Below are 22,320 nucleotides of genomic sequence, written 5' to 3' on the forward strand. Positions count from 1 at the left end.
GTTCCCTGGTTGGGAATCACTGCCCTTAAGTTGATTCACAGGAGCACAAGTTTCTGAATGTCACAGATATCTGGTTGTGCAAGAGTACGCCCTTGACCTTGAGTGTAGACCACCTGTATGACCTTCCCCTAGGCGTGTTCATGTTAAGTTTACACTGATTGAAGAGTATATGTGAACAGTCCCTTACAAGTCTCCTTTTCATTTGCACACATTCTCTGGTTTCCTCGGCTGTTTCTGGACTTCACCGTAAGTCTAAGTGTGAGGTGTTTCCTGTTCTAGCCTAGGACTCGTGGTTCCCTGCATGCCTTGTGTCCACTGGTCGTCTGTGCTTGTTACATCAAACTCTTCAAGGAATCCCTTTTGATGTTCTAAAGGTTCCCAGCCTCTGATCCTAATTTATTTGGTTTGTTGTCTGGGTGTCTCTTCAGCCATTCAAGGTTTCTCTCCCACGAGGAAGATTCGTAACTTCGAGGAGGCCCGCGGCCTGGACCGGATAAACGAGCGGATGCCGCCTCGCAGAGACAGCCAGCAGCCGGACGGCACCGCGGTCAGCACCACCACCCCCAACAAGAATGGCACTGACGGATAGGAGACGGGACCGCCACGCGACCCACATCCCCCCGACTCGCTCGCAGACCCTGAATCCACCCCCCCCTCCCTCTGTCTCCACCGCCCTCTACTGACACAGCCTGGGGGAAAGGAAGCGGACACATCGGTAGATCCAAACAAAGGAAACCACTTCCAGCTGCTGAAAATATATATTGTGTTATCTGGGGGAAATTACTACATCTATTAGATATGTTTTAATAGCAAAAAATCATTCAATGAAGACATTTTGCAGTTTGAATGAAGTCCTAACTTATACTTCATACATTTAAAAAAAAAGATTATTTTATCAACTTGAGTTGATGCAGATAAATGTTATTCAGGAGTTTTAGTCACTTTAATTATAATTGTTTTAATTGTTCTTTGTGTTTGCGAAGAGAATATTTGAAGTACAAATACTGCTCTTTGGATCTTGAGGTTCTTGTTGAGATGCTCTTGGCCCTTAAGGTTCTACAGTGTTTGCTTATGTGGTCAGTCGAAAGACAAATGATGCATGTGACAAAAGAATAAGGGAAGTAAATTATATCAGGACAATTATTACAAATTCATATTTTATACTTGAAGCAGGAATTTAATGAAGACTTGTAGTCCTATTTCTAAAATGTACAGAGTCTTCAACACAACCCAGACCTGCCAACACTCCCTCGTCCCGGTCGGACGCCCTGAAGTTGAGCATCCCGGCGCGGCAGGGGAACCAAAGCCGCCGCCGGGCTTTTATCTTCCATTGTCTTTGAGACGGACAGAGAAAGCAGAGCAGCGTCCTCAAACAGACTGGACGCTCATCGCTGCTTAGGGAGCGTCGGTGGATTTAACACGACTGTCGGTATGATTTGTGCTTTGTTGACATTTACAAGAAAAGAAAAAGTGCTTAAAAAAAAAAATCTTTCAGGCTGTATAAGTATTTCCATCTACTGTTGATTATACCGATGTTTTTATTTTTATGGTGACAAGCGTGCGCTTCGCACGAGGGACACGTTTGACGACGCAATGGACCGAGCCCTTCCTTTACAGGGACGATGCTACACAAGGTACAGCCTAAAGAGTACCGTACTCATCTCAACCATGGCTGACTCCCCTATATAGATTTTAAAACACCCCGCGGTCGCACCATGATGGGGGGGCAATTGACGCTCGCTTTTCTGCTCCGAGGTGTTCCGCACCGGCACACCAACCCTTTAAGAGTCCACTGAGACACGCGACCCGCTCAACCGGTGCTCCGACACGCCTGACTGTAATTCCGTTTTCTTTGTGTCACTCAAAGGTGGGAAATAACCGTTAATATTTGCCATTCTCGTGTGAATTTGCTTCTTTTTTTTTTTAATGAGGCGTTAGCGCTTGTGTGCCATGCCACCTTGGCCACACGTCAAGATCTGCGTGTATGCGTGTGTTTCATATGTGATTTTTAATGATTCAATGTCTAATATTAATCTTGATATCCTTAACATTTGCAAAATATTGTAGTTTGCCGTTCCGTTCAGTAGGCTTCTGGGAAAGCTCCCTAAAGATGAAGTATTTGGGTTTTGTTTTCAAGTTGAGGCTTCATTGGGTGAGCCGTACAGTATGCTGACCTCCTGTTAGGTCCCATTACATATCTTGCAGAATGTAAAAAAATATTGTTCATTAAGAATCTTATAGCTGTAAAAAGCGGTGGAAACCAAAAAAAAAAAAAGATTCTAAAACTGTACCGTATTTGTCATGCGAGGCCATGAAATCTTTTACGTAGATGTATCACTTGAAAGAAAAGAATAAAATTAAAATACAGTGTTTATCCGACTCGTCTTGTACTCCCTTTGAGCCTCCGACCACGTCATCATTCTCACACACACACACACACACACTGGTGGGAGGGGCTAAGGCTGCACCCGCCTATGAGGAGTAACTAACACAATGCATTTGTACAAAATGATGTTTATTTTCAATCACAAATTGTCATTAAGCATTTTAGTTTAATCGTAGACATGCCTGGAGCTGTGCATGGTCTTGATGCCTTGCTCGAGAGCTGGTCAAGTAATATTCAGTCAAAGGCCTTAAAACATCCAGATCACTACCGCTGGGCTTCAGGCCTTCTTTAGCACAGGAGCACCGTGTTGGCCACTCTTAACCATTGTTGGCCTGTTCGTAAAACACATTTAGGCTGCAAGGTACAACGAAAATAATCTGGATATTGAGCTTACCTACCTGTGACACAGCGAGCAGCGCTATGACCAGCATGAACCATGAAGTCCAGCTATACGGGTTAAATCTCAAGCAGTGTGCTGATTGTAAATGCCTATATAATATATATATATAATATATATATATATATATATATATATATATTATATATATTATATATATATATTATAATATATATATATTATAATATATATATATTATATATATTATAATATATAATTATGGTTATGTATATGTATATATATTATATATATTATAATATATAATTATGGTTGTATATATATATTATAATCACATATATATATTTATATATATTATATATATATATATATAATATATATATAATATATATATATTTATAATATATATATTATAATATATATATATATATATATATATATAATATATATAATATATATATATATATATTTAGTTAGTTAGTTAGTTAGTTAGGCCCTGAATGTGAGCCATATAATTCTTTTTAAAACGTGCCTTAAATTACAAAAAGTTGATCCCTGTAATGACGAATCCTCAGTGCATGGCAAGCAAATGACAATTCAAAGTCCAGTTTGTTCCTACTGCACACGCGTGGGACGAGACACCTCGAGTAAAACCTGGTCTGGATCACCAGCAGCCGCTCGTTGGGGGTTAACAGACAAAGGTGCGTCTCCCCTGGTTTACCAGCAGGTGGCACTGGGTCAGTCGTCACACCTTTGGTGGAGGTACTGGCCTCAGAGCCTACAAAGGACGGACCAAAAACAAGTGCATTAGTTGACATAACTGAGGGACGGTTTAACATTGTCTGAAATACTTGAATTTGCTTTTCTCCCCGAGAGTTAGACGAGAAGATGGATACCACTGAAGTGTGTATGCTAAATATAAAGCTTCAGACAGTTAGCTTAGCATAGAGGCTGCATGTAGGGGGGAAACGGCCATCTTTGATGTGTCTGAAGGGAACAAATGCAGCCCAACACCACCTCTAAAGCTCACCAACACTTTATTGGTTTTAAGGGGGATCGTGAGCTGGACTGGCTCTTGGCAGGTGTCAGCGGTGAGATCAAACGAGAGAGGTATCATGTGAAGTAGCGAGCATTAAAGGGTGCTGGTTGGTGGATGTTGTTACCTCTGGAAAGAGCAGGCTGTTTCTGTGTCTTGACGCTAAGCTAAATTAGCAGGCGGAGGCTGTCACTGCAGATAATGGAACCTAGAGTCTTCCACACAGGGAGGCTCATTAACGAAACACTGGATCGGCACTCGGTATTTGAAGCCCAGGTTTTGGTGCGTTCGTACTCGTCACATGTGCATCGATGTACAGGCGTCTGATCAGATTTCCGCGACAGTAGAACCACGAAACGTATGACCTTGACTGGGCCTTTTCCTGTGGCTCTAATAGAAGCAGAAACACATGGCTTCCCAGTGGGCGCCAGTCGGATTCTGCTTGTTGACGGACGGGTGCGACCGCTTACCTGGCGTGTGGTAATATAGTTCTGGACCGGGGGCTTCGGCCGGTTCCCTGCCGGAGGTGGCGGAGGCGGGGCTCCTTTGGGTTTCCGCCTCTCAGCCTAAAATGTCGAGTACTGTTTATAGTGAATGTGTTTCATGGTAATGCGACGTATACGAGCTCAGCGCCGACACGTTACCTGCACCGGCGCGGGTTGACTCGGGAACGGCCCTTTGTTGAGGCGGTGAGCGGAGCGGTCCACCGCCGGCTGCTTCCTCTGGGTGCGCGCGCTGTTCGAGAGGGACGGAGTTAATGTGGCGAGTTACAGGAACGTGGATCTGTAGACGGGGGCGACCACTTACGTGGGCAACACGGGACTTTGACGCCTTTTCCACATGATCCCTACCACACCAGCAGTGACACCTAGAGCCACGAGGATGACCACCACCACGATGGCGGCGACGACTCCTGGAACAGAAACGTTTGGAGAATCAAATGAAACATTTGTGTTAACGCCGTCTGCGTTGTGAACAACTGCTGCCGGTCTTACCGGATGACATGTCATTCAAAGCGTTGGCGTCGCAGTGAGGAGGCATCCAACCGGGCTCACACTGACACTCGCTCCTGTGATTGCACACCTGAAGAGCACAAAGCAAATCACGTGTTGCGTTCAATGGCACCGTTACTCACAACATTCAAACTGACCAGCGGTGTGGCTCATCTCCAATGTTTATTAACTCTTTATTACAGTTGACTTTGCCCTTATTTACCTTTTTCTTTAAATGTACAAACGCAACATAAAACACCCAGTACCATAAATATAAATGCAACGCCTGATTTGATTCCTGTAACATTTTAGATTAGTTCAGTTTAAATTCAGTAGAATATGCAGCTTCCGACAGCGTTTACATAAGGGTTGAACTACACCTTTTATCTACTTGATACCTGATTTTAAATGTTATTGTCAGCACACAAAATAGTTTATAATAATAATTTGTTCCCATTTCCTATATTTGTGCTGATGTGTTTTTATCATTTTAGCGTTCGTTTGTTGATTTTTGTTCAAGACCTTTTGGGTTTTGAGCATTTAACACTTTTAATGCTTTTAAGTAATATTTATTTTACCTAAATAAAACCTACAAAACAAACGTGCACTAAAGTAACGGAGCATGTCGGCGTGTACTCACAGCATGGCCCGGGCATTTCGCTGAGCAGTTTATATTTCTGTACGCCGTCTCAAGCTCCACACACTCGTTCTGGCTGCACACCTTGAACAAAAGATGTCACGTTGTGGATTTAGTGCTACGACATTTACAGAATTAATAAATGTAAAACAAAGGGTTTAAACTAATATAAACCCAGGCTATTACCTTTCCATCCCCACATTTAGTGCCAGTGTCCACCTGGCCGTAGTCTTTGGTGTAGTCATCAAAGAACGCCGCCTTGCAGTCGTTGAGCCTCACCATGCGGCCGTAGTTGGGGCTGTCGGTGCCGCCGTGGCAGAAGAGCTTCCCGCAAAGCACGTCTCTGCAGCGGGAGAGAGAGAGAGCGTCAAGACGCATGCACTCCCGTTCACCTCAGAGGGAACATGTCACAGGTGAGCCGAGCATCCCACCGGACGCTTTGCACAAAACTCACTCTCGCTGGCAGGGGATGTGCTTGTCGTTTTGGGGACGCCTACAGAAGGCGTAGTAGGTTCCCCTGGTGTTCTGCTGGTAGCAGAACGAACGGGCCTCTATGGCACCTGATGACGGGAGAGGAGACCGCGCATGTCTTTAGGGTTAAACCCACTCAAAGGACCTCTTTTCCGTCACAAAGTAGGGCTCCACACGAAGCGGGACACTCACTTGCTCCGTACATTTTGACACACTGGTCTAGCCTCTGTGGACACTGGCCGTTGTAGCAGTATCCCAGGTCTCCGTCGCACGGCAGGCCGTTCACGGCGAAGATGTTCTCGGGACAGGTGGCGCTCTCCCCGTCGCAGTACTCCGCCAGGTCGCACCCGTCCCGGCTCCTGCGGCACTCCGTGGACCGAGGCAAGACCTGCGTGGAGGTGGGAGAGTCCCGGTAGTTCATCAGATTATGTACATATACGAGGTCCAGTGCAGTATTACAACTAGGTACATGTCAATGAAGGTGGAACACAATGTAAATGTCATTTTGACCAAAACCTCTGGCAAACCGTGACCCCACATCTGGACTTTACCTGTGCCGACTGACGCCGGTACAGTGAAGCAGAGGTGGAAACGTTCTAGGGTGCATTTTAAGAGGGAAGCTTCAAATTAGCCGTCCGTGTAGCATCTGTGCTATTTAGAACCGTTCTCCGGTAACCGTAAATGTCATTTAATGTCACCGTCGGTATTAATTACATCTAAATGCAGCTGATGGAGTTTTCAAAACAAAGCCCAAAAACAATCAGACCTCGATACTCGTTCCCATTCAAAGAAAACCCAAACCTATGTGGATCGTGAATGTGTGTAGTACCGCCATTACTCCACTAGATGGAGACAGACCGCGTTCTTGCCTGCCAGGCTGAAGGATAGGCGTGTGCAGAACATTCCTCCATGCCCGTGTCCATGAGAACAGACGGAGTCCAGAGGCCGTGGACGAGATGACACACAAATGGTTCTGTGAGCTTTACAGCTGAGCTGCTTCCGGCTGTTTGCATGTGTCGCACATGTTTGAACACTATGGAACTGCCTCAATTGTGCCGGATGAGTAACCATGCCATGCTTGGTTTTGGTACCACTTCCTTTGGGTTTCTGACCATCTGATGATCAGTCTGACATTCACTTTAAGTTCACCAGTTGCTCTTGGTGTGTGTGTATGTGTGTGTGTGTGTGTGTGTGTGTGTGTGTGAGCTGCCTGCTGTGGCACTTGGAGATTCTTGGATGAAGTGTGCCTTACAAATAGAATGCATTATTATTATTATTATTATTAAAACAACTCTATGACAGCGGTGAGATGTGGTATTACAGGCGGGGTGCAAGGGGAAATGCAGAATTGTTTCTCTTTATTGAGAACTTCACATGTTACAAAAGTTCAAAGTACTTGGACATAAAACCAAGTCACAATTGTGTTGTGACAGAAACAGATTGAGAACCACTGGTGTATGTTTAGTGTTCGTTTTCTTGTGTGCACAACACACCTGTGCAAGACCGCCCCAAAGTCATCTCATGGTAATTATACCTCAGAAATGATCGCTTATTAAATTAACTACTAAATTAAAACATTGGTTATGTGGTTATTGGCAAGTGCAGCAACAACAAGTCAAATGTTTGGACAGGAGGGGGATGCAGAATGAGTACATGTGTAATAGCTTAAACCGCCACTAGAGGGCGGTAGCAGATCAAGGCAAAGCGCTGGGTTAGTTAGATTCCCTCACCTTACAGTCCTCACAGCACTCCCCCTCAGCGCACTGGGACCCCTCCTTCAGGGTGCAGGCGGTGGCGTTGCAGCAGGGGTTGGTGCACTCCTGTAGGGGCGACATGCAACCCGTTAGGCTGTGTTTGGGCCCTCTATCCATCACGGCCCCCTCAGCAGTGGTCCTGTTCTTTTCCATTTCTGTGGTTCTCATCATTACTATTTGTTTATTACTTTGATTATGAGAAAAGAACGTTTGCGGTATAGTAGAAGATAAGGGCTGAGGTTCATGAATAAAAACCTCATACATCTTTACACAAAAAAAAGCACATAAAAGTCTATTGTACGCTGATTTGAACTGCGGGGGGGGGGGGGGGCTCTGCCGAATACCAGGAGGAGCCGGATCAGGTCTGAACACATCCTCGGGCCGGTTGGAAGGTAAAACCACAAGTTGTTATAAACTGTTTGGTGCTTTTCGATGTGAAGTATAATAATTCTGACGCCCGGGAATGAGGGTTTATAAATTCAGATCAACTCCCCAGATTGCGCAGCTGGCTCAAAACTAATAAAAAGCATGTCTACATTTAAAAACTGGAATAAGTGCAGTGCTGTTCATCCACTGTGAGCAGTAGAAAAACAACCCACAGTGAGAAAGCCGCTATCTTCAAAAGAGGTTAAAGAAAACACGATAGACTAACTTTCTACTGGGTTGGTGCAGAGCCTCACGCTCATAAAACTAAATCAAGATCAGACAAAAGGAAACAAGGCTCACTGTTGGAAAAAACAACGTCCTTGTAGCAGACACACAAATCAGTGCAGGGAATGCGTTTCAGTTATGCTGTGCGACGTAACTTCTTTGGTATCATATTTAAACTGTAATAATACCGACTCGTTAACGACTTGGAGACATAGATGAGATCAGTTCTGAACGTTTATTTACCTCCACGCTGCCACAGTCGCACTGTTCTCCTTTCTCCACGAAACCGTTCCCGCAGAGCGGAGGAGTCTCCAGGGTTCTGTAGTCGGGTTTGTCCAGGATGCAGTCGGGGCTGCGGCCCAGCAGGTATTTCTCGTAGTCGTTGCTGCTGCAGCTGCTGAAAGTCCGAGGAATGTTCCAGCTGAGGGGAACGAAACACCACCTTTTACTTCCTGAAGTCCAAAGTCACAGTCTTTGGACGACAGTAAGACCCTTTTTTCTAAGCACGTCGTCTCCTTCAACGTTTAGTTTTGGAGTGAATCCACCTGTTCTTATAGGTGTTTTCTCACAGCAGACATTATAAGGAGAAGCACACAATGTAAGCTCCGTTTTTTTAATGTCCCACTAAACCATGACGGTGCGACGGGCAGTCAGAAGCCGCAATATGAGGACCCTGAAACATTCCATTCCCCCTCTCAAACATGTGTCCTCCTTTCTATAATTATCTACAAAAGTCGATATCCAATTTTTTCCAAAAGTCACGTTTTTAGCGAATGAAATATTCGGCTTTAATCCCCATTTGTTGCCGTTTAGCCTTTCAAAATATCATCATTTTCATTCCATGCATTTTCTTCCTTGTCGAAACTCGGCAATACCCACAATGCAACTTCACCGACAGTTCGGTCGGGTTCAGCTAATGCTAGCCTCGAGATGAGAACCGGGCTAGTAACAGTTGTACTCCTGGACACGGACTTTGATGAGGTAGATTTAAGATTGTAGGAGACTTCTGCCATTTGCTTTTCCCCAACAACTGTTCTTACCTGAGTGCTGCCGCCATGATGCAGCTGTCACCAGAACAAGCACAGGTGCTGGAGTCGTCGTGGTTCATGCCCAGGTTATGGCCCATCTCGTGGGCCAGCGTCGCCCCCACTGCTATGGACAGGTCATTGTGATCCTGAGAGGTGGAACTCTTTCGTGTTAGTCCCTTTTTGTCAGCATTTCACATTTGTTTAAAGCAAACAAGATCTGTCGTGGGGGTTTTCTGACCACAATCATGTCTTCAGGTTCACAGAAAACAGAAGTTCAGAGTTTTGGTAACTTATTGATGATAGTGGGGAAACTTGGGAGGCAAATTAATGACAGAACGGACAAATGGCAACACTTTTTGGATTGTGTTCTGATCACCGTATAATCGAATACATCGCTAAATATGAAATCCACCCAGCCGAGACTATGGTGTACATCGTTCGAGTAGCATCCTCCCGTCTCTCAGGAACACTCACCTGTACCACTCCAACGGACTGACCCGTGCAAAGAGTCGCGATGTAAGCCAATCCCACGGTGGCGCCCTCAAAGTCAATACCACTGAAAGACAAGCAATCATTTGGTTATGAGATGACTCGCCGGGTCAACACAAACTAAATTGGCATCATGTGTTTTGTAACTACGTATTTTAGTAGTATTTTCTTTCGCTGTTTGATTGCTTGTCTGTTTGTGGGGGAGGAGAGTTAATGTGACATCAACGGTCACTTCCTGTCAGCCAAAAGTAACTTAGATATCTCACACTTCCGCCTCTTGGAGTCATACAGGCTATCGCTTCTGAATGCCACCTGGAGGTAATCGTGTGTGTGTCATAATACAAGCGTTCTCTGCATTTCATACATGCAAACATTATCTGAGACACCAAAGCTAGTGTTGAAAGACAATTGTGGTCCAACGTGCAAAATAAAACCCGAAGTTCCACAAGCCTGATGTGGAAACCTCCGGATGGACCAAAGTTGTGAAACATGACTTGTTGTGCAGTTTTAGGACAGAAATCTCAGCCTCCTTCTGTTTTATTATGAAATTTAAACTGAGATCGAGAATGCCGGGTTCCTTCTGAAGCCTGAGAGGACGCTAACTATTAATCCAAAGAGCAAATAAGTTAAAAGTAAGCACAAAAATACGGAGTCATTATAATGAACCATTTCAAAGATTTGAGACTGTTGGGTTCCACTTATAGAGGCCGCTCAGACCTGATGAGGTGTGCGTTGTCGTGCTTTTTCCTTTTCACCAGCACAGAGTTCCTCCACTTCATGAAGGCGTCCAGGTTGGCCCCGGCCGGGGGGGTCACAGGGATCATGTCCTGACCGGACCAGATCTCCAGCCCCACCAGAGCGATGAAGGTCCTCAGTGGCTTGTACACCTGCAAGCAAGCAGGACATGAGCATTCACTTTGCTCACACAGGGACACGTCTTTATCAGGACACTGTTACTCCAAATGCACACATGAACAACCGTTTTACAAAACTAGATATTATCTTGAGACTGAAACAAAACAAGTGGTCTTGGACTGCAGCTGACCGGCGCTATATGTGGCACTTGTGCACTGCAATTTGCCGAGAAATTACAGAAGCACTGACTCACCATGTTGACAAAGTTGACAATTTCGAATATCCTCTGTCTCAGCTTGGTCTTATCTCGCTCCATCTTCTCGTACTGAAACGCCACGCCGTCATGTTAGAGCACGCCCACATCCTGTCTCTCAGCAGTTGATTCAGTCTAAATCACCCAATGACTCATCGCTGACTTTGAACCCAAAAATAACAATGTGTGAAGTCATCAGACCCAAAAGGGTCCAAAAAGGTGTAAGCATTGTGTGTCTGAGGTTTACCAACATTAGAAAGGCACTCAGAATGACTTCCTGTTTTATCTGAGCATTATGATGGATTCACGGTGAATTTCCATGTGTGCATCTTACCAGTCGATTATCAGCAACAAGGAAGAGCTCGATGTATTTCTGTTTCTGGATGATAGATATACCCTGGAGGACAAAAGAACGAAGCAGGTGAAGACCATTTTTTATACATGTCATCTTGTCACATGATCGCTCTGATGAATGAGGACTTTTCTTCGCAGGCTGCCTCGACATGAGCGGTGTTACCGCTGATCTGGACCGGCTCCGGCTTGTCGGGGGTTCGAAGTCGTCGCTCCAGCTGGTGTTGGTGACGCCGCACATCGCGGGCGTGGACTCCTTGTCGCCAATAGTCGTCACCGCGTGGTCCCCCTCGTCGCCGCCCGACAGGGGCTCAATCAGGTACCTCTGGGCCGACGTTCTGAAGTAACCCCTGCAACGAGTTCAGTTAGCCTTTTGGCCTCCAGGCGTTGCCTTGTGGCCAGAAATAAATCCATTGTTTGAGTCACACCTCAGTTAGTGGAGTCCAAACCCTTGTTTTCTCTGCTTTTAAGAGCAACTAGCTGACAATCCTACACAAACATGAACTTAACATTGGAATGCAGCTGCTCTTTATATATATATATATATATATATATATATATATATATATATATATATATATATATATATATATATATATATTTATTAGTAGTTAATTTAATAATAAAACAAGGGGCCTCAAACACACACCGCTTTTTGTCAGTGGCCAGAAGCCAAGAAGATTGTTAATACTGGTTTGATCTTTAATAAGTTTGTAATATGTTTTTCATGCGTTTTAAAGAGTGTTCATCTGAAAAGTAACTACTACCCCTCACATAATGTAGTGCATAAAAAAGTGACAGATTTTTGGGAGGATTCAAGGACAACTCAACTTTCAAGTGAAGTCAAAGAGATCCGGATGGTTTGAGGGTCTCACCTGAGTCCGTCACAGGTGCTGACGCTAACGGATGATTGGCTGTCGTTGCCAATGCTCCCATGATAGTAGCAGTGGTCCTGATAAAGACACGGGGATGATGACAGTGTTAGCAAATGAGGAAATACATAACTGTCTGGCGTTTTCTCACATGACGGCGGAACTGTTGAAAGGTCAAAGAAATGTTCGTGGAATTTGGTCCCAGGAGCTGAAAAGCGTGGTTTAGAAAAGACGCTGGCGTGTTTTTTGAGGTAAGTCACATCTGCTGCACGGGGAACTGAAACTCGCCTCTCAAAGGCAAAACACTTACGACGTCATCCGGCGCTGTGGTGACTCGAGTCCCGTCTGCGTGGTAGTAGGTCTCCGTGTAGTCTTTGGTGAGTAGTTCACTGATGATGACAAGACATCACAATAATCTAATCTATGATTTATCTGACTGGGTTAAAAACACACCAATTGAAAATATAACCAAATGAAACATTGAATATCAAATTGGAAGTCTGATTCTGAGGCTGTAGAAATCTGTGTTGATCAGAAACAAATGGCATGGCTTTCAGGGTTTCTTATGGCAAAGGTAAAAACCAATGGCTTGAAAACCACAGATTGTGGAAAAAAAGAGAAGTAAAACCAGAAAGTAGGCCTGAAACATTGATGTCCCCTGATAATACACGGAGAAACTTACCGGTTTCTTTCTAGTTGCATTTCGATGTCTCTTCCTCCCACAGTCATTGCATACTTAACGGTCTCTGGCCTGAGATGCTGCGCAAAGGAAAGGTGCATTCTTATTTTCCTGTGACCAACAGCACAGGCAGCTCAGATGCTTCTCTAGAATTTGAAAAACAGAAAAATGCACCTCTGTATGTCTTTTTCTGACGGAGTGAAGTCTGACGGGCCGAACCACCTCGTAGGCCTTCACCTCTTCAAAGTCGTGGCCATGGCTTTCTGTGGAGGTACAACACACATTGTGTTACATCGTGATGAGAAAGTTTAGCGAATGTGCGAAAAACACCTTTGTGCAATTTAAAAGGGACAGTGTATACGCTTTAGTGGCATCTAAGGGTTTGTGGCAGGTTGCAACCAACTAAAGCTCAGCCCCTCAACTACGGTGGCCTACAGGAAGGGAGAGGTCACTTTAGGATTTAAGTACAACTAGGAGCTACTCTTATCAGTACTTGGTTCTTCTACACTAAATAACTGTTTTTGAAAAGATAAATAAGATAATAAGATTGTTTCTAAGAGAGAAAAAAGACATTAATATCTCACTGGAAACAGATATACAATGTCAATAAAATAAAAAAGGTTTATTAAGAAGAAGAACACAGACATCTGTCAGTGTCAGTCATTCCTCCTGCCCTCCCGTACTAAAAAAGAGCTTCTGGACGGTCATTGGTGCTGTGCTTGTGCCGGGCCGACTGAACTAGGTTTCACTTCTGTTTACATGTCACAGAGGTAGTGGTAAAGTATTGGCTCTTCACTCGCACATGTGTTTGTGTGTGTCTGTGTGGGACAGCTAGCCCAAAGGCAATGAAGGCTCACAAATCAATAAGTCACATCTTTTACGCACAGGAACCCGAGGCATTAATTAGCACGACATGTTCAGACATACGATTTGTAGCAATCGTCCTGGAAATTGGAAAGAATACAACTGGTTGTGAATCAAACTATTCCTTCTGGAATAAAAGCAGCAAAAGGTGAGGCCAGCAAATGAGCCACTAGCCAATTCTTTCAGTCTCACACATACTGAATGACCCCATACGGGCCCTGACCCTCAGGTTGAGAATCGCTGCAGCGGGTGTCATTGTCATTGTGTCATTTTATGACAAAACTGAAGCGGTTTCTTAGCAAAACGATTGCAGTTTTACAGACTGGATCCTGCTGAGATGAAAATGAATTGGAGAGGAGTTATTCATAGCACCTGTCACAGCAGAGCCGAGCGCAGATTATTGCTAAATTGTTGCTGAACTGTCTGCACGCCCTCTGGTGCTTCTGGCTGAAGCTCAAACAAACAGTAATTATGGAATGTTTCTGTTTCCACTGCTTCCACATTCATTTGAGGTGTTTGTAACAGGACCTGAAGCTGTGTCGTTGGGACCATCGGTGAAGGGGCCCTATGATAACTAACCTTGATCAGCAGGAATAAAGGCTTTGTCAGGAAAACCGTGTACGCCCTAATATCAGACTGATCAACGTGGATGTACTGTGTTGGTTGTGTGATGACCAGGCATACATGTTATATCCCCGGGGGATGGAGGAGATACGTCTAAAGCCCTCAACACCTAAACATGCGATGCAGCATAGCATCAGCTTTTTCAACATTCGGAATTTCCAGACCGCTCCACCTTGTTGTCAAAGTGAAGCAACGTTTCTCAGATTAAAAGAAAAGTCTGCTGCAATATTCCCCCGAATAAACTATTGAATAGACATATTGCATCTGTCCATCCGGGGAGAGGGATCCTCCTCTGTTGCCCTCCTGAAGGGTTCTTCACTTCTTTCCCTGTAAAAGGTTTTTTTGGAGAGTTTTTCCTGATCCGGTCAGGGATGTCGTATGTGTACAGATTGTGAGGGGGGCTTGTAATTTGTGATATTGGGCTGTACAAAATAAACTGAATTGAACATCAATAAATGAAACTACATGACTTCTAGTAGACACACACACACACACACACTACTTCTTCTTCTTCTTTTTAATGTCATCAGTTCCTGATTCTAACTTCTGAACGTGTTCTCCACCTCTTCGCAGCTCCGGACCCAAACATGGGCACGAACGCCGCCTCGAAGGAAATGACTCCGTCAGGTTCACCTGGACAGGTACGCTGTGTCACCTGACCAGGGCGGCGGCTTTGTTGTGATCCCGAGTCCGGCCGCGACCGTGCGTCACAACATCAGCAACGCGTCTGGGGCACGTCGCTCTCGGTTTACTAGACGGTACCGGGTGTGTTCACGGTACCGGGTGTGTTCACGGGGCGCATAACGGCAGAAAGGTCCAACTCGGACAAAGGAATATCAAACATGTATTCACATATAGACAGATATCATTCCGTGAAACTGACGGCAGCCGTTACGCCATCAGAACATTTATGTTATTTATAATAATACACATTTTAAAGCACTTATTTTACTTCAAATGGACTCAGGCTTGAGTTATTAATCAGCCGCCGGGCCGAGTGCAGGTAACCGTATCCGGTGACTCACCTGAGAGCTGCAGCGAGGCGTGTAGGATGAGGACCCACAGCAGGAGCGTCCCCGTCATGGTCACCGGAACAGAGCAGGTCGGTGCCCCCCGGTTCAGGACTTTTATGCCCGTCTACCTGCATGCAGCGTGAGGCCACGCCCCCTGGTTCTTTGCTCCCTGAACCTGTCACAGCTACTTCCTCGTTGTCCACAGCTCCACGACGCGCTCTCAACCGGCCCCAGCACGCTCCTGTGGAGGAATGCAGGAAGCTCCGTGCGCGTGCACAGCCTCACCTGCACGTCTATCACGAGAACGCACGCGGACTTGTTTTGTGTTTTTGCTGCATCCAAATATTTCAGCCGCTTCTTCTTTTTTTCAGCCGCCTGTTCCATCCTGTGTGGCTGATTGACTCACAGTACTTGAGCCACATGGTTATTTCCCACGCACGCACGCGCGCGCGCCCGTCACCGCATCATAAAGTTTCACAACTAGTTATCGAGCTCCGTCTTGCAAGCGGCGTCAATGCGTCTTATCTCCGGCTGCTCCAGTGCCAGAGGACGCATGCCCGGACCAAGTGTCAGAAGACAATACGGCCAGTGTGCGCATCACAAGGGGGCCATGTGAGGACAAAGAGACGGGGGGGGGGGGGGGGGGGGGGTCGTCTTCCCCGGTGGTCCTGCTGTGGGAAAGCAGCTTTCATGTCGCCAGTTTGATCGGAAATGATCCTAATAATAATATTCACACACAGAGGAAAAAAACAAACCCCTGATGGATCGATTACAAAGACAACGGCAGCACACACAGAACTCTGAGGGGGAATACACTGCAGGAGCAGCTGGAATAACAAACGGTCCCGAGTCAGATAAAGACTGACAGAAACCTGCTTCATGCATGCACACCCTTACAGGTCAAAAGGTTGTGCGTGTGCGGCTGCGTGGTGCGCCTCGTTGAGGACGTGACCCAAACACGGAGCATCTGGACTGTAACCCTCTGAACAATCACCCCACTGTGACTGCTCTGCACCACAAGTCACAATCTAGTAGATTCCTTTTCCTCCTATAGGACAAAGTGATGACTACTTTAAAAACGAGACAGATAAATACGTTGAGATGGAGTTCTCAGGTTTCCTCTTGGCTTCATGGTTGTCAGAACAAGGAGAACCCCCAGGCTCCCTCGTGTGGCTCAAAGGTGAACTGCACATATATATGTTAAGGGGAATAGGGCGGACTTCTCTTACCAGTAGATGGCACCATGGATCTTCTCTTACCAGTAAATGGCACCACAGATCCTCTGTTATCAGTAGATGGCACCATGGATCTTCTCTTACAAGTAGATGGCACCACAGATCCTCTGTTATCAGTAGATGGCACCATGGATCTTCTCTTACAAGTAGATGGCACAATGGATCTTCTCTTACCAGTAGATGGCACAATGGATCTTCTCTTACCAGTAGATGGCACCATGGATCTTCTTTTACCAGTAGATGGCACCACGGATCCTCTGTTACCAGTAGATGGCACCATGGATCTTCTTTTACCAGTAGATGGCACCATGGATCTTCTGTTACCAGTAGATGGCACTATGGATCTTCTGTTACCAGTAGATGGCACTATGGATCTTCTTTTACCAGTAGATGGCACCATGGATCTTCTGTTACCAGTAGATGGCACTATGGATCTTCTTTTACCAGTAGATGGCACTATGGATCCTCTGTTATCAGTAGATGGCACCATGGATCTTCTTTTACCAGTAGATGGCACCACGGATCCTCTGTTACCAGTAGATGGCACCATGGATCTTCTGTTACCAGTAGATGGCACTATGGATCTTCTTTTACCAGTAGATGGCACCACGGATCTTCTTTTACCAGTAGATGGCACCACGGATCCTCTGTTACCAGTAGATGGCACCATGGATCTTCTCTTACCAGTAGATGGCACCATGGATCTTCTCTTACCAGTAGATGGCACCATGGATCCTCTGTTACCAGTAGATGGCACCATGGATCTTCTGTTACCAGTAGATGGCACCATGGATCCTCTGTTACCAGTAGATGGCACCATGGATCCTCTGTTACCAGTAGATGGCACCATGGATCCTCTGTTACCAGTAGATGGCACCATGGATCTTCTCTTACCAGTAGATGGCACAATGGATCTTCTTTTACCAGTAGATGGCACCATGGATCCTCTGTTACCAGTAGATGGCACCATGGATCTTCTCTTACCAGTGAGATGGCACCATGGATCTTCTCTTACCAGTAGATGGCACCATGGATCTTCTTTTACCAGTAGATGGCACCACAGATCCTCTGTTACCAGTAGATGGCACAATGGATCTTCTCTTACCAGTAGATGGCACCATGGATCTTCTGTTACCAGTAGATGGCACCATGGATCTTCTGTTACCAGTAGATGGCACCATGGATCTTCTCTTACCAGTAGATGGCACCATGGATCTTCTTTTACCAGTAGATGGCACAATGGATCTTCTGTTACCAGTAGATGGCACAATGGATCTTCTGTTACCAGTAGATGGCACCATGGATCTTCTGTTACCAGTAGATGGCACTATGGACCTTCCCCAGTTTGCTTACATTAAGACTATCGTTTTTGTATTGGAAGTTTCAATTTTTTTACAGAGGGGATTTTCTCTTTGTATCACTCCATAAATTTAGAAAAATCTTGACTTTTTTTTAAACCATGGGTGTTGTGTAGCATATTGGAGATGTGCAGGGATAAAGATCCCAACAACATCTACTACCAAAACAGCTCCAACATGTTGTAATAACTTAGGAGACACATGTTCACCACCTTGAAGAGGAGCGAGCTCGGTTTTCAGAATGACGCAACGTCACAAGAAGAGTGGATAAAAGGACGTTCATCAGCGGTACTAAACAGAACCTTTGGGGGGTTATGATGACATTATACTATGACTCTTTATGACATTATACTATGACTCTTTGACATATTATAGTATGACTGACATATTATATTATGACTCTTTATGACATATGATACTATGACTCTTTATGATATATTATACTATGACTCTTAGACATATTATACTGACTCTTTATGAAATATTATACTATGACTATGACATTATACTATGACTCTTTATAACATATTGTACTATGACTATTTGACATACTATGACTCTTTATGATATATTATACTATGACTCTTAGACATATTATACTGACTCTTTATGAAATATTATACTATGACTATGACATTATACTATGACTCTTTATAACATATTGTACTATGACTATTTATGACATACTATGACTCTTTATGACATATTGTACTATGACTCTTTATGACATATTATACTGACTCTTTATGAAATATTATACTATGACTATGACATTATACTATGACTCTTTATAACATTGTACTATGACTATTTGACATACTATGACTATTTGACATACTATGACTCTTTATGACATATTGTACTATGACTCTTTATGACATATTGTAATATGACTCTTTATTATACTATCACCCTGTGGACCCACCACCCGCAGGGAGAATTATCGGGGTCGGGTGCTATGTAGACCGGGCGGCGGGCCAGGCGGGAGACCTGGGCGGGCCGATCGCCGGCAGCATAGACTAGCTCTAGGGACGTGGAACGTCACCTCACTAGCGGGGAAAGAGCCGGAGCTGGTGCAGGAGGTGGAGCGGTACCAGCTAGATATAGTTGGGCTCACCTCCACGCACAGCATGGGCTCTGGAACCAAGCTCCTGGAGAAGGGTTGGACTTTGTCCTTTTCTGGAGTTGCCCAGGGTGAGAGGCGCCGGGCGGGAGTGGGGATACTCACGAGCCCCCGGCTGTGTTGGAGTTTTCCCCAGGGAACGAGAGGGTCGCCTCCCTGCGCCTACGGGTTGCGGGGAGTAAGGCTCTGACTGTTGTTTGTGCTTATGCACCGAACAGCATTTCGGAGTATCCGGCCTTCTTGGAGTCGGTGGGAGGGGTCCTGGAAAGGGCGCCGCCTGCCGACTCCATAGTTCTCCTGGGAGACTTCAACGCTCACGTGGGCAATGACAGAGAAACCTGGCGGGGCGTGATTGGGAGGAACGGCTTGCCCGATCTGAACCCGAATGGTGTTTTGTTGTTGGACTTCTGTGCTAGCCACAGTTTGTCCATAACGAACACCATGTTCGAACATAAGGTGGCTCATAAGTGTACCTGGTACCAGAACACCTTAGGCCGGAGATCAATGATCGACTTTGTAATCGTATCATCTGATCTGCGGCCGTATGTCTTGGACACTCGGGTGAAGAGAGGAGCAGAGCTGTCAACTGATCACCACCTGGTGGTGAGTTGGATCAGATGGCGGGGGACTCGGCTAGAGAGACCTGGCAAGCCCAAACGTGTAGTGAGGGTGAACTGGGAACGTCTGGCAGAGGATCCTGTCCGGGAGGTCTTCAACTCCCACCTCCGGAAGAACTTCTCACAAATCCCGAGTGAGGCTGGGGACATGGAATCCGAGTGGACCTTGTTCAAAGCCTCTATTGTGGACGCGGCTGCTCGGGGCTGTGGCCGGAAGGTCATCGGTGCCTGTCGTGGCGGCAACCCTAGAACCCGGTGGTGGACACCGGGGGTGAGGGTAGCCGTCAAACTGAAGAAGGAGGCCTTTCGGGCCTGGCTGGCCCAGGGGTCTCCTGAAGCAGCTGACGGGTACCGGCGGGCCAAAAGGGCTGCAGCGACGATGGTCGCGGAGGCTAAAACTCGGGCATGGGAGGAGTTCGGGGAGGCCATGGAGAAGGACTTTCGGTTGGCCTCAAGGAAGTTCTGGCAAACCATCCGACGGCTCAGGAAGGGAAAGCAGGGTCTACCCCAGGCTGTTCTCAGCAGGGGGGGGGGAACTGCTGACCCGGACTGGGGACATCGTCGGGCGGTGGAAAGAGCACTTTGAGGAACTCCTAAACCCGGCCAACATGTCCCCCGGAGAGGGGGCAGCGCCGGAAGACTTTGGGGTGGATTCACCCATATCCCTGGCAGAGGTCGCTAAGGTAGTCAAAAAGCTCCTTGGTGGCAAGGCGCCAGGGGTGGATGAGATCCGCCCTGAGATGCTGAAAGCGCTGGACATTGTTGGGCTGTCTTGGTTGACACGCCTTTTCAGTGTCGCATGGGGGTCGGGAACAGTGCCCATGGACTGGCAGACCGGGGTGGTGGTTCCCATCTTCAAGAAGGGGGACCGGAGAGTGTGCTCGAACTATCGTGGTATCACACTGCTCAGCCTCCCGGGAAAAGCTTATGCCAGGGTGCTGGAGAGGAGGCTCCGACCGCTTGTCGAACCTCAGATTCAGGACGAACAGTGCGGATTCCGTCCCGGTCGTGGAACAGTGGACCAGCTCTTTACCCTCGCAAGATTACTGGAGGGGTCCTGGGAGTTTGCCCAACCAGTTTACATGTGCTTTGTAGACCTGGAGAAGGCTTTCGACCGGGTCCCTCGGGGGTTTTTGTGGGGGGTGCTGCGGGAGTATGGGGTGCCGGACCCGTTGGCACGGGCCATCCGGTCTCTGTATGCCTGCAGTAGGAGCTGTGTTCGTCTCCTCGGTAGTAAGTCAGACACGTTCTCGGTGGGTGTTGGCCTCCGCAGGGGCTGCCCTTTATCACCGGTCCTGTTCGTGACCTTCATGGACAGGATATCTAGGCGCAGCCAGGGGGCGGAGAGGATCCGGTTCGGGAGTCTCGGGATCGCCTCTCTGCTGTTTGCGGATGATGTGGTCCTGTTTGCCTCCTCGGACCGTGACCTCCAGCATTCACTGGGGCGTTTTGCAGCCGAGTGCGAAGCGGCAGGGATGAGAGTTAGCACCTCCAAATCTGAGGCCATGGTGCTCTGCCGGAAACCGGCGGATTGCTCCCTCCAGGTGGGGGCAAACTGCCTACCCCAAGCGAAGGAGTTCAAGTATCTCGGGGTCTTGTTCACGAGTGAGGGTAAGGTGGAGCGGGAGATCGATAGGCGGATCGGTGCGGCTGCAGCAGTAAAACAGGCGCTGTACCGGTCCGTCTTAGTGAAGAGGGAGCTGAGCCGGAAGGCAAAGCTCTCCATTTACTGGTCGGTCTACGTTCCAACCCTCACCTATGGTCACGAACTCTGGGTCGTGACCGAAAGAACGAGATCTCGGATACAAGCGGCCGAAATGAGCTTCCTCCGTAGGGTGGCCGGGCTCAGCCTTAGAGATAGGGTAAGGAGCTCGGACATCAGGGGGGAGCTTGGAGTCGAGTCGCTGCTCCTTCGTGTCGAAAGGAGTCAGCTGAGGTGGTTCGGGCATCTAGTCAGGATGCCTCCTGGACGTCTCCCATTAGAGGTTTTCCGGGCACGTCCAACTGGTAGGAGGCCCCGGGGAAGACCGAGGACACGCTGGAGGGATTATATCTCCCGGCTGGCCTTGGAACGCCTCGGGATCCCCCAGAATGAGCTGGAAAGTGCTGCGGGTGAGAGGGAAGCCTGGGTCGGCCTGCTGAACCTGCTGCCACCGCGACCCGACCCCGGATAAGCGGGTGATAATGGATGGATGGATGGATTATACTATGACTCTTTATGACATATTGTACTATGACTCTTTATGACATATTGTAATATGACTATTATACTATGACTCTTTATGACATATTGTACTATGGTTCTTTTTATGACATAATACTATGACTCTTTATGATATATTGTACTATGACTCTTTGACATACTATACTATGACTCTTTGACATAATGTACTATGAATCTATGGCATTATATTATGACTCTTTATGACATATTGTAATAGGACTATTTATGACATATTGTACTACGACTATTTATGACGTATTGTACTATGGCTCTTTTTATGACATAATACTAGGACTCTTTATGATATATTATACTATGACTCTTTGTGGCATAATGTACTATGACTCTTTGACATAATGTACTATGAATCTATGGCATTATATTATGACTCTTTATGACATATTGTAATAGGACTATTTATGACATATTGTAATATGACTATTATACTATGAC

At 46.4% G+C, this 22,320-nt stretch overlaps 2 protein-coding genes across 9 annotated transcripts in view; one reads left to right on the plus strand and one right to left on the minus strand.

The window, feature by feature from the left end:
- Window positions 1-2,379, plus strand: part of ppp3cca (protein phosphatase 3, catalytic subunit, gamma isozyme, a) — a 34,195-nt gene extending 31,816 nt beyond the window's left edge. For 7 of the 8 annotated variants that reach the window (XM_034540864.1, XM_034540858.1, XM_034540861.1 and 4 more), the window contains one exon: window positions 429-2,379. In XM_034540864.1, the coding sequence (XP_034396755.1) occupies window positions 429-589 (161 nt within the window). In that variant the 3' untranslated portion in view covers window positions 590-2,379. The remainder of the gene's footprint in view (window positions 1-428) is intronic. The other variant, XR_004609942.1, reaches the window with a different exon arrangement.
- Window positions 2,380-3,215: 836 nt separating this feature from the next.
- Window positions 3,216-15,718, minus strand: LOC117735937 (zinc metalloproteinase-disintegrin-like lachestatin-2). The gene is made up of 22 exons (XM_034540857.1): window positions 15,323-15,718; window positions 12,984-13,072; window positions 12,813-12,889; window positions 12,441-12,519; window positions 12,134-12,210; window positions 11,425-11,608; window positions 11,242-11,304; window positions 10,908-10,979; window positions 10,517-10,686; window positions 9,785-9,866; window positions 9,323-9,456; window positions 8,526-8,703; window positions 7,608-7,697; window positions 6,070-6,265; window positions 5,861-5,966; window positions 5,593-5,749; window positions 5,410-5,490; window positions 4,773-4,860; window positions 4,585-4,690; window positions 4,422-4,512; window positions 4,248-4,343; window positions 3,216-3,519 (listed from the first exon to the last, which is right to left on the minus strand). Exons 1-22 carry the CDS (start codon window positions 15,378-15,380, stop codon window positions 3,487-3,489), a joined length of 2,307 nt encoding a protein of 768 aa, XP_034396748.1. The 5' UTR covers window positions 15,381-15,718; the 3' UTR covers window positions 3,216-3,486.
- Window positions 15,719-22,320: the final 6,602 nt, after the last annotated feature.

This window comes from Cyclopterus lumpus, chromosome 9, assembly GCF_009769545.1.
Source record: "Cyclopterus lumpus isolate fCycLum1 chromosome 9, fCycLum1.pri, whole genome shotgun sequence".
In the NCBI taxonomy this organism is placed as follows: Eukaryota; Metazoa; Chordata; class Actinopteri; order Perciformes; family Cyclopteridae; genus Cyclopterus; species Cyclopterus lumpus.